Source organism: Aulostomus chinensis, chromosome 18, assembly GCF_037954235.1.
Source record: "Aulostomus chinensis isolate RoL2024-O1b breed Wild chromosome 18, RoL_Achi_v1.0, whole genome shotgun sequence".
Taxonomy (NCBI): Eukaryota; Metazoa; Chordata; class Actinopteri; order Syngnathiformes; family Aulostomidae; genus Aulostomus; species Aulostomus chinensis.
In genome coordinates this window covers 9,499,217-9,512,048 of record NC_141337.1, presented here as the reverse complement: position 1 = coordinate 9,512,048, position 12,832 = coordinate 9,499,217, and the positions used below count along the sequence as shown (strand labels likewise).

The 12,832-nt window shown below is 42.2% G+C and overlaps 1 protein-coding gene across 8 annotated transcripts in view; it reads right to left on the bottom strand.

The window, feature by feature from the left end:
• bahcc1a (BAH domain and coiled-coil containing 1a) overlaps positions 1–12,179 on the bottom strand; it is a 68,065-nt gene extending 55,886 nt beyond the window's left edge. For all 8 annotated transcript variants that reach the window (XM_086184006.1, XM_086184012.1, XM_086184007.1 and 5 more), the window contains exons 1-2: positions 11,921–12,179; positions 8,798–9,121 (exon numbers count right to left, since the gene is read on the bottom strand). In XM_086184006.1, coding sequence (XP_086040132.1) covers positions 8,798–8,969 — 172 coding nt within the window. In that variant the 5' untranslated portion in view covers positions 8,970–9,121; positions 11,921–12,179. The remainder of the gene's footprint in view (positions 1–8,797; positions 9,122–11,920) is intronic.
• Between the last annotated feature and the right edge of the window lie 653 nt (positions 12,180–12,832).

Here is a 12,832-nt window from a genome sequence, read left to right as displayed (position 1 = left end):
CTGTACTTGGGTGTCACTTCAAAGCATTCCACACTATTAATCAGACTACCCAGCCCTCCAGCAAGGACCCTGCTAGCTGTGCCGCTAACTACCCCCTTCAACATCAACACAATAGAGCTATCATTACAGCCGTTACGCTACGCCTCGGCCAGACAGCACACTTTATCTCCGCGTATATGTTACATACTCACCGCCAATTAATTTACCTGTCGTAGAATATAAGGGGTGGAGCGGGGACGTATGCAACCCGCACCCGGGGGGTGGGGCACAACTGGTTTAGGCTGCATTCTGTATAAGCTGTGAATTTTGCCAAAGGGCTGCTCTTTATGAAAGCACCTGCAAGAAAACTGCAACCTGCTTGGTCAAGACACAAGACCCCTGAGGCCAGGAGGTCCAACATCTCCCTGGATCTTCAGGCCGACCAGAGGATAAACTCCTGCACCATCTCTGTCTCTTTAATACAAAAGATATTTTATGCAAATCTAATCCCCAACTTCAACTCCTTCTTTTGTTTTGACTGTTGTGATGGACAGTCCTTTACGCTGGGTCGCGGAGAGAGCCGACGGTGGGCGGAGGTGAAGGAATTAATCTCTCTTTATCGGGTGTGATTGTCAACTGAATGTGTTGCAGAGGCTAATGGGAAAACTACATCGTCTCCTTCTCCACAGGCTCGCGTCTCGTAAATGTGCACAATCATGTTACATGAGGATGAGCGGGCTTATGATGCAGGACATTCTTCCCCTCCCCTTCTGCCCCCCCCCCCCCCGTCTCATGTTGTACAGTACTGAGAGCCTGCAGACAGTAGCAGCGCTGAGGGTATGAGATAACCGCTTACCATGTGAGAAAAGGCTGTCAAAGCTTTGTTTTTTTTTCTCCCCTCGCTCTCTCTTTATCGCTCTCTCTCTCTCGTAAGAATATAAAAAGCTGGAGTAGTGGTTGCAGAAATAGTCCCGTCTCTATAATTAGATGTAAACAGACGAACCAGACTCTCAAGCTCGCTCTGTCCCACTTGCCCCATGGCCTCCTGGGAGGCAAGACGTGTTAGCGTGTATGACATGTGAGTTTGTGTGCACGCGCACAATTGTATGCATTTGCTCGCCATGCGCTAGTAAGTGTATGACAGCATGTGACAGTGTGCATCTAGTCTCGCTGCTACCCGTCTCTCTCTTCTCTCTCTCTCACTCTCTCTCTCTCTCTCTCTCTCTCTCTCTCTCTCTCTCTCTCTCTTTTGTGCAAACACAACACTCTCACTCAGTCCCCCTCCCCCACATTCACCAGAGGGTAGGTCAGTAGTCGAGCACGGCAAGCTAAGAGAGAGCTAATGCACGCTGCACCGGCAGACAAACACACATCTGTTGCTGAGGAGCCAGTCATTTGCCCCAGATCCTCAGGACATATACTGTAACAGAGAGAGGGAGGCAGTGTAGCCTAGTGGTCACACCAGGCAGAAGGACAAACAACAACAAAAAAACAATCCAAGCTGAGTAACGTCAGAGACAGACGTGGATCATCAAGAAACAATGTGCTGACATGAAAGAATTGAGGCTGTAACACAAGCGATTTGACATAAAAAATCAGAAGGAGGATGAATTTTTTTTTTAGGTTTCTTTTGTAATCAATGTCAGAGGGAATACAGGAAATCCATGCATGGGAGAGAGAGGGACAGGGAGAGAGGGAGAGAGACCAAGATAGAGAAGAAGAAAAATGAGAGAGCAACAAGTCCCATGGGATTGAGGACTAGGCAGCTGGTTGCACGATCCCAAGAGACTTATTAAAATGGAATTCCTGATGCTAATCTTTGTTTTCTCACGAAAGGGTTGACACATCCTTGAGAGGCATACTGCATGTATATTTAATGCCAAATCCCTGCATATAGTTAGTGCATCTCATTGTTTGGTACTGTGTTGTCACCGCTGTTCCACTGGCAGTCAGTGAATCATGGCCCATTATTTAAGTTTATCTGGCCTTCCAACACACACTATCTACATCTGTGGTTCATAGTTTATCAATTAAAATTGGAAAGCTAATATGTTGCCTTCCATACATGAACAGTTAGTGCTAAACATGATGAAACCTTCAGCCTGTTCTTAAATCACGTAACTGAAGAAGACACAAGACTGTGCTTTCAAGGCTTAAAGAAGGAAATTAAAACTCCTCTTAGAGAGCACATCATTAGCGCAGAACTACTGGTTGCTGAGCATGCAGCTATAAAAAAAAAAAAAAAAAAGGTGGTGCAGCTACACAAACACTGCATCATGAGCGTGAAATCTAGCCAGGAGCAGGAGCATGGACAGACTCAGGACGTTAGAGGGTTAACAATGCACCTGTCTAGGCCTCACAGCCAACCACAGGGGGGCTTCAGCTCTAGTAGGGGGTGTCTGGAGAACATAGTCTGCCGTGCACACGTACACACACACACACACACACACATGCCAAAACCACCCACCCAAACATAACCACACACCACTCACACACTCTTGTATTTGTGCAATATTGTGACTGACCACAAATACGCGGCCAACAATAGGGCAACTGCTTTTTTTTTCCTTTTTTTTGTTCTTGTCAATGAGCGATTACAATAATAAAATTGAAATTAAAAAAACAAGTAATCTGGATTTTCTGCTTGAGCCGTTAATAATGTCTCACAGCTGTCACATGCAACGCGGCCGTGCGCTTAGGTGGGCTGATGAGAAGCAGCCTGATACTGAAGAGGACATTAGGGGAGGGTGTATGTGTGTGTGTGTGTGTGTGGGGGGGGGGGGGGGGGGGGGGGGGCAAAGGCAGCAAAACAGATCTAAATCACAAACGAAACATAATGGCTGACTTGGGCAAATCTATCCGTCTATTCAATCTCACAACAATATATTGAGGGCATGTTTCTTTTCCTTTAGGTTTTCTGTGTGTTCATCTTGGGAAAAGCAATAATTCTTTCATATCCTCACAGGATTTGTACTTTTTTACGTTAAAAAAAGAAAGCAAAAAAAAAAGGAAGGTTTTTGAAATTCAATTCCTCGAAAGCCGATACCAAGAAGGTATTACCCTGCCCGTCGCTCTCACCCGTGGGTCTCCTTTGTGTTTGTCCTGTGTACACGCCCCGTGCTGGAGCAAGGGCTTGGTGGCACCATGCACACGGTGTAGTGTGGGTGGCGGCTTTGTTTGAAGAGCCTTCTCTGGGACAGCATGGCCACTTACTTGCCAAAGTCCTCTTGTGAAGACCCTTACTTTCTGTCGACAGGTTTGCTGATTAGTCACCTTTATTAAATATTCAAATAAAGGGAAAGGAATCAATTACTTGAGCAAGAATTGCAGTGCTATTTTTGATGTTTTTGCACACCTGGTACAAAGATGCAAGACTTTTGATGCCGAAATACACTTCAGTCATTTGGGTTTCCCATGGGAGAGTCATGGGAAGGTGATAGATGACGGCAACACCAGGCAAGGTGCTATTTCAGTAAGCTGTAGAATGCCAAGCAACGCCTGACAATTCAGGAGGGCTCCTCTGTCATTGCGTGTGAACTGTGTAATCTTGCAACAATCCACAAACCACCCCCCCCCCCCCCCAACAGGCTGAGGGTCTCTTGTTTTGCAGAGAGGGAACACATAAGGCTCACATTCTGTCACTCTATAATCACCACAGCAGCTCACTCATACAGTTATTTAATGTCTTGATCAATTAAGATTCAAGAAAACTTTTTTTAACCCAAATTTCAACTGCCACATCTAAAAAAAAAATAAAAAAATTACCATGAAGGCTACATTTACACGTTTTCATTTTAAAATTCATGTGTTTTGCATCAGCGCAACTCTGGCCTTTGAGTTTTAACCGTGTCCTAGTCTCACAGAGTAAATGAGATTAAGTTTTCATAAATTTAACAAATAACTGGCAAAGGCAAATAGGAATTTATGCATTCTTCCTTCATCCGCAAACTGTAATGTGATTATTAGGAGTTGGACCATCAAGACAAGTGCTGATTTTCTGTCTTTCATCTTTCTGACAGAGCCAGACACACTGTTTAATTTCCTCATTTATTTAGTCCATCAAAGCATTCGAATTATTAAATATTAGTTTGTTACTTAGAGGCTATCATTTCCACTTTTATCCATATCAGTCATTTCTTGGAACAGCAGTTTTTTTTTGTCCTCATATTGAAATGTAACTGAGCATTAAGTCTCAATGTCAGCACAGGATGAAATGTCTGCGTGTGGAAGTGTAATTTACAACATGACCTAAAAGAGAAGGTCATTGATGCATAATAATGTGTTTGCTGTAAAAAAAATTAGCGGAGTACCGCGCTATTTTAACATGTTTCCAATTGAATATGATAGTGAGGACAAAACCGGAAGGGTCGCAGAAGAACAGAAACATATTTTAACGTGAGGTTGAACAATTCTTGGTTCTAAATGGATCACGTTACCTCATGTGACCGTGTCCAAATGGAGCTGCTAACGAGCTAGCTCCACTGACTAGCGGTAGTTTTACGCCATACATGCCCAGTTTATGTAAACTGTCATTTTACGGACTGAACTGGTGATAAAATGCTTAACTGTAGTTTACTTAAAAAAAAAAAAAAAGAAGAAGAATTTGTATGAGTGATGTAGCCAAGGTCAACATGAGTGAGTCGCACGGTACGCGCTGGTCACTAACCACAAGGCCAAACTTAAGAAGTGTCCATTCCCACAAACAACCCTCACCCATTCACTGAAGTTTATTCTTTTTTAAAGACCTTGGTTGTAACCAGCCCTTTGCTAACTCCACCAAACACCTGTGTTTGTCTTTGAAGCATCGTCCTAACAACCACAGACCCATGGGATATTCCACCAATGAGACCTTCAATAAAAGTCTCAGTAAAGTTATTTATTCCCCTTTTGAAAAAAAAAAAGAGAGACGGCAGACAGCACAGCTAACCTTTGAAGGGGGAAGCTGCTCGGACATCCAGCAAGGACATAAAAACCAAGGGAATGACAGGGACATCCTACCAGAAAACAATAAAGGGGGTGGAAGGGACTGTTTTTATCTTTAGCAGCAGCCGTAAAACACACACAAAGCTGGGGTCTGCAACAATGGCCCGGGGCAGGGGAGGGTGGTTTGAACACAAGTGGCAGGAAGACCACCGCTTCCCAGACACAAGGGTCTTCCTGCTGCAAAGAAAGCAGACGCAGAAATGGAGAGGAGGAGAGAGGGGACAGCTTATGGAAAGGGAAAACAGGGGAGATGTAAAGGAAGCGGAGCTTGAGCCAGCGAGATGACACAAATATGACCTTTGATTACATGGGGTGTTTAGAACAGATCTCAGCCATGGCCAGCCTCTGAACCCCCCTGCTGCTTTCACACAACCACACCTCCACCAAAGGAGACTGATCAGAACAATATGGCTGAAAGATGAGCCTCCAGCCATAAATGCCAGCAGTAAAGACAGCTCCACTGTGTCTCCTGCCTTGACACCATCCAACATCTGAATACCGGCCTCGCAGCCAAGTCAAAACTGTCTCGAATTCTTCACCGGAGCCAACAGAAGATAAAATTACTATTTCAACGACCTTGTAAATGAACTGTCTAAATTAAAACACATTAGATGAGATTACAGGTGTCGCTGCACAACAGAACGCAGAGGAAAAGTTGCTCCAATGTCACATTCCAAGAACACGGTGCAAACTATAAATCGACCACCTGACACGCATTACAAATGACTGGCTTGTAGTAGGTGAAGATGGACGGAGGCAAATGCACAGTGAACCTGGCGCTAGGTAACATGGTTCAGTGGGCAACAAGCAACCAAAGTCTGCGCAGAAAGAAATTTCACCTCAGAAAATAAAAATAATAATAAAAAAAAATTCCTGCAACCTAGCAAGAAACAATGCCAAGGGAGGGTGTTGCCACTGCTATCACTCTTCTCAGCAGCGAAGATGAAGGAAGCGCTCTCTCTCTCTCTCTCTCACACACACACACACACACACACACACACACACACACACACACACACACACACACAAAAAGAAAAAGAAAAAGAAAAAAAAACCTCTGCAAAGTCAGCGGAGCCTTCTCAACGAGCCACATCAGAAACCTGCCTCTGAATGCATTTTTACATCAACCCTGAAATATTCATTCTCTTTGTAAAGTATTCATGTGAACCAGTGTGCAAGTTAGTCCCTGGAGGAAAGGTGCAGGGAAATGCAGGGGATCCAACGCACACAGCAAACAACATGCTCAGTTGTGCTAATGTAGCTAGTGTACAGGACACTTGAAGGGACACTAATGACCTGAGCTGTCAAGGAGAACAACAGTCGAGGAGCATTTTTGGTCAGGCAACCTACCAGTGAGGTGTGACATGGAGTGTGTGTGGCACTTATGAGTTTAAAAACTGCTTTCTGGAAAAGAAACACCCAAAAAAACTAACTAAATAAATACATTCTTTTCTTATTTTAGATATGAAAATAAAAACTAAAGATGGGTCGATTTTAACTCGTTCCGACACAAGAAAAAAATTAATCTGGCATTTTCATAAATATCCTTGATAGATTTGTCGACATCCACTAAAACCTTCATTTCTCAGCCTCTCTTGCTGATTAAAACAGGAAATAAACATCTTACCATCTAAAATTCCTCACCTTTGCACTTCTGTTCAGTCAATCTCTTTTTTTTTTTTAATTAAAAAAAATAGACATGGACGTCATATTAAGTCTTAAAAGGAGAAACATGAAAATGTTGCCTGGGGATGTACAGGTAATATGTCGCATAAGTTGCAAACAACAACAACAACAAAAAATGTTTTAAATGATATGGATAATAAATTTCCCATATGTGTTTTTTTTTTTCTTTTGATGAATTACCACCATGAAAATATACAACATGTATAATTGCGAATTTGTCCGCCAATTTGCATTGTGACACTTTTGAATATTATCAAACTCATAAATCAAAGGTAGTAGAAACGTTGTGACAGAGCCTCTACGCGACTGATCTAGAAATGATTCTCCATGTTCATTCGCTCAGATACCCGGAATGCAGAGAATTAACTAATTTTCTAAATCTTTAGGGGGAGATTAGGTTCTTCTTCTTCTCACCAGTCACGCCCATGTGTTAATGAGAAGACTGGGGAGAACAATAAACCACCTGTGCTGCTCATTGAACAGTGATGACATTTGGACGGTATGTCCTCGTGTTGGCGGAGAACAAAACTACAAAAGAGAACAGTAGATCTGGTTTGGGGGAGAACCTGAACCCTTCTAGCCAGCCAGTAGTAGCCTGCATGCTCTCAACAAAATATCTATGACAAATGACCAAAAAAAACAAAACAAAAAAAAAAAACAACAACAAACAGTGTGTGTGTGTGTGTGTGTGTGTGTGAGAGAGAGAGAGAGAGAGAGAGAGAGAGAGGGAGAGAGATAAAGATAGAGAGAGAGAGAATACTGCCAAAAGCAAACATGAACGTGAGAGATGAATGGTGAACAGCATCCATGAATTCTCCTGAATGACTAATTCTACCTCATGTTTTCCATTAGTTTCCAAACCCATTCATTCTTTGTAATATGATGTAATTTGACAATTATTATTGATTACACACATAATGCGTTGCCCGTGGTAATAAATAAAATAAAATATATCCAAAACAATAAAAAAATAAAAAAGAGAAACAGCTTAATGTACAAAAGTATTTTACTCTAAGGATCAGAATTCTGGCAGTTTTTAATAAACTGATCCATTGATCCAACTAGTTTCTGTGTTTGCCCACCCCCACTCCCACCACCCCTACCCTTCCTGGAAAAGAAGGAGAGAAAAAAAACACAAAGAAAACCCAGATATTTACTCATAATAATTAAGCTGCTACAATTTCACAGTTTGGCTTAAAATGCCCCTGAAGTTAAATGAGGTGACACATTCATTGAAGATGATAAAGTTCTGGAGGTTTATTTGACTGCAAGTGTCCACTATTTATGTTTTGTTGAAATATTTGAGCTGTTCTATGTGGAAACAAGTATGTGTGTGTGTGTGTGTGGAGGGGGGGGGGGGTTCCTGATGTTTGCAAAAGTGCACATACGGGTACACTACATACCCAAGTCACTTGTTAAACCTGATGCATGCACCGTGAACACATTTGCACCCCGTCACTTCCAAGCTCAATATAGAGCTCCATCCTGTAGTCCTGCTCTTCTTCTTCGAAATCCACCACACACACACATACTTACACAAACACACACGCACACACACACACGTGCGCATGCACACTTGAATGCTCACACAGTTTATACCAAATCTTGGCTCAAGGTTTTGGTTCAGTGATGGCACTAATCAATCTGATGTGAAGTGACAAAATCTCATTTCAGATTAAGAGTAAAAACCAGTGCTTCAACTTTCTTGGATCAAAACCTATAAATGGCATTTTTTAAATATCCTAGCATTTCCCTGACTTATCCAATGTGTTTGACTAAGATGCCTTTTATCACCTTTGGGATATTTGAGCTATAAATGTTGAATCAGCTTCATCAAAATGACTAATCAGTGTAAATACAATTTCATCTGATTCATTAGCTGATATTTGAGCAGTGTAAGTCTGTCAACAAACACACACGAGCAACCACTCATTCGACACAGACAGAAAGACCCTTTCCTTTTGTGCAAAATAATAACAATAATAATCATAATAATAATAGATATTAATAATCACCTTTCCATTCTGCCTGCAGGCCATAGCTCATTATCATCGCTGATAAATGCGCAAAGATATTAAAGAACATTTGAAACATTAATGTCATGAGATTAAAACACATTTCTGAAGTTATATTAGATTTTGGTTCTAACCTGAGTGGGGAGCCATTGGTATGTGTGACGGGTAGTATTTCCCCGGCGGGAAGTGACCGGCGTGCTGTACAGAGCTGTGGCCGGAGGGAGCGATCCGAGAGGCGGCTCGGTGCACCAGGGCGCCCCGCTCTGATAGGAGGTGGGCCGGAGCAGTGAAATCCCGTCCTTCCATTCCGAAGAATGTCGAATAATCCGAAATCCGGATTGGGCGGGTCAGGAAAATCAAATGCAGCCCATATAATAATCCTTTCCGTCAGATCTATGTGTTGCATCCAGTCGATCGCAGGCTTCTCCAGCCAAAAACGTCGCCCCCGATCATCTTTTCTGTCAAAGGAGAGATTCGAGGTCGTTATCAACAAAGATGAGCAGCCCGGTTTAAGAATCACACGATGACAAATTCACTGTAGTCCCATAAAAATCGATGCTAAAAAAAAAAAACAAAACAACCTAATCATGAATCAATTGCTGCATTATCTTGTGCGTAAAAGCTGCAAGAAACCTTTCCAACCAGAAAGTGGTGTTAGAAAATAAGCGGGCAGCGAGGCGTCCTCCAGCAGCAGCAGCCCACTGAGCCGGGCTCACACTCAGCTCTATTGATCAACCTGGGACACAGGCCTGCCTGATACGGAGAGAAAAAACCCACTTCATATTCCACACACTCGGCCATAACAAGCACATTGACACATTTTTTTTTTTTTTGGGGGGGGGGGGCTTTAATATTGTTTCCTATTCTATATGTGGAAACAATCCATTCAAGCACACCACGTCAGCAGCTGTCACTCTTTGTCAAAGCCGTGGCGAGAATATTAACATTTTTATGAAATGGTGATCGCTGCAATATGAGACATTGCGCCGAGGACGTGCATGTGCTGTTGTGTTCGAGTGATAGCAGCCCACATCTCAAGGTGCCTGTCCTCCCCCTGCTCGTCCTATTGTCTCCTATTGATTAGGCGTCTTTCTGCCTCTTCAAACCCGTAATACAATTCACACTTACTTGGCGTTAAATATACCTGAATTATACTTTGCATCATCTACACGCAATGAAATAACCTTAAAAGATGTATATTTATATCTTTACTGTCAAGTCGTGACATTTTCAAACAATAAAATTGCCTAAAATTTACAATATGATACCTTCCATAACAATCTCCTAAAAATGGAATCTCTCTCTCTCTCTCTCTCTCCCCTTAAGCGTGTGTGCCTGCATGTGCACGCGCACCCGTGCCTTGTGTGTCTGTGTGTGTGTGTGCGTGTGTGTGCGTGCGCGTGCGTGCGTGCATATGAATAACTGCACTCTCACTGCCTACATCATGTCTTGACCTATTTCAGGTCAGGTAATCAAATGAAGTAGTAAATACATTACGGACCAAATCTTCTGCCATGTCACAAAAAAAGCATTATTTTTGTTGAGATGAGAAAAAAAAAGTAAGCTTTATTTTGTCTTTAACGCACTATCTGCCCCGGTTAAAGCGAATAAACTGAATTAATTTGCTAAATGATTTAATAAATTGAATATTTCTCATTTATATTTTTTTAAATACAGCTCCACTGTCAAGTCATACAAGTTTTTAATGAGTTGCAAGTGGTAATAAATGTAGGATTTCACTATAAAGTAAATTAAGTAAAATATCAAAACTGTACGATAAATGAGCAGCAAACATTCTTGTCATATAAAGCAATTTGCTCCCCCAGCACCATTATCTCCACATGGAACCAGTTAGGAGCCTGCAGCCTGCAACCCAGTGCTACATCAACAACAATAAAATCCCTCCACTCGAAGCTACCTGGAACAAAACAGGATCAAGTGGAGTTTTGTGAGCCAATGTTTATGCATGCCCGTGGTCCATATCATAAAAAATGTATAACAGGGCCTGCTATGGCTCGCGTGAAAGCTGGACTGTGCGTGTGTGTGTGTGTGTATGTGTGTGTGTGTGTGTGTGGAGATCCAAGGTGAATGGCCGCCCGTCAGCAGGGCTGCCTTTGTCTCCTCCACACCGAGAAAGAGCTCTGCAGTCAGCCATTACCTCGCCATGCAGTTGCATCCAGCTCAGTCCTCTTAACAACCGTAGTATAAAAAATTATTCTGCATTAACAACCTGGCAAGAAGCTGCTGCTGTAGGAACCCTACACAATCGACAAGGATTCGATTGCAGTAGCGTCAAATATTCACCGCTTTCTTCCACGTCGAGCCTCTAAATATGCGAATTCTCTCCACAAATGTATATAAATATATATATAAAAAAAACCTCAAAATGATCGACGCCCTTAATGCTATTCCTTAAGCTGCTGTCGATTTCATTTTCAGATATCAATCGAGAGCAGAAATGAAGTTGATAAATCAAATTATGTCGTATACAGTAGTCCGGATCGTGCTGCGAGACAAGCGGCCCTCCGAGAAGAAGTTGACCGGGAGGGAGTGCACCCCGGCCGGGGCGAGTAGCAACACGCCTCCCCTCCTCTCCGTTCACATTTCGGCACTAACTTTATATAGCACCGGCCTGAGAGTCTATACATCCCATCGATGTTACCACAACATACGGTTAAATAGAGGACTAGACTCTTATATTTTAACCAAATACAAAAAAAACCCTACGTAGCTGATACTGTAAACAGAATATTAATAATAAACAAACGCCTACAAGGGGCTCATTTGATGATCATTTTACATTTTTGACACAAAAATATATCTGACCTTAACCTTAAACAAAACAATCGGGTTTTTTTTAAATAACAATAATATATTAATGATTCTTAGAATAATTGCGCTGTAGCAATTTCTTGTTTGTCAACTCATAACTTGAATTATAAAATATGTATATCGTGTATCTCACTTTTATTGTTTTGTTTTTAAATATTTGAATGGAAATTAGGCCTTTAGCAATGCACTGTGTGTGTGTGTATATATATATATATATATATATATATATATATATATATATATATATATATATATATATATATATATATATATATATATCCTACATATATAAATGCATAACATGTCCACAGCGTTTTGGACGAAATACAACCTCTGTAGTCTTACAAATAAGAAACAAGCCTAGAATGTTTTATTTGATGAAAAAAATAAATAAATAAAATCAAGTATATAAAATGACTACTTACTGGCATGTTAAATCCTTGCATACCAATAAATTATAAAATCACAAAACACTGGGAATGAGGGTACAATGCCAGGTGCGACGCCCATTTAAAATCGAGATATGCAGTAAAGCATGTGGCGGCTCTAGAGTGAGTCCTACAGTATCTCCATCTGAGGCTGCATGTGCAGTAGCCCGCTGCCTGCTTCAGTCTACGGATGCAGTGGCACTGAGGCTTCCGGCCTGGCTGGATCGCGGCTCGGATCTTCAAGCAGCGGTTTCTCTCCCCGTGCAAATGCGTACCTCGCGTCTCGCGCAGGGTAAACACGCCCTCCCATTGGTGGGATAACTGCATGTTGATGAGCTCACGCCGGCCGCCCGGGGATATGAGCGGTTCTGATTGGCCGGCAGCGCAGTCCAATGGTGTGGTGACTGGGAATGCTAAACAGAGAGAAGAGCGCCAGATTTAAAGCACGGAATCCCTCACGATGGTGCTGGAAGCAGCCAAGGTGCAGCTGAAAATGCAGATACCAGCAATGATGATGTAATATGAAAACAAATGACGGTAGAGCAAATGATCACAGCTGTGTGTTTCCACAAAATCCAAACTTTACTCACAATAGTGGACTTGGATAATGCTCCAAATAGAAAAGAAGAGATTTACACAAAGCTTTACGTGGCACCTCACAAATACACATTATTAGAAGACCAGCATCAAAGTTTTAAACCCAGTATTGAGTCTTACAGACAGGAAGTAAAGCCTGTTGACAATCCTCCGACATCTATTATATACTTCTTTGTCAGGGACAGCTCTAGGTACTCTGGAAGCCCCAGGCAAAGGGGACCTGGTGGCCCCCCAACCTCCAACCTGACCAGTCTTGACCAACCCAAACCAACCCAACCTAACCTCAGGCTAGTAGCATGGCTTAGGTTAGTT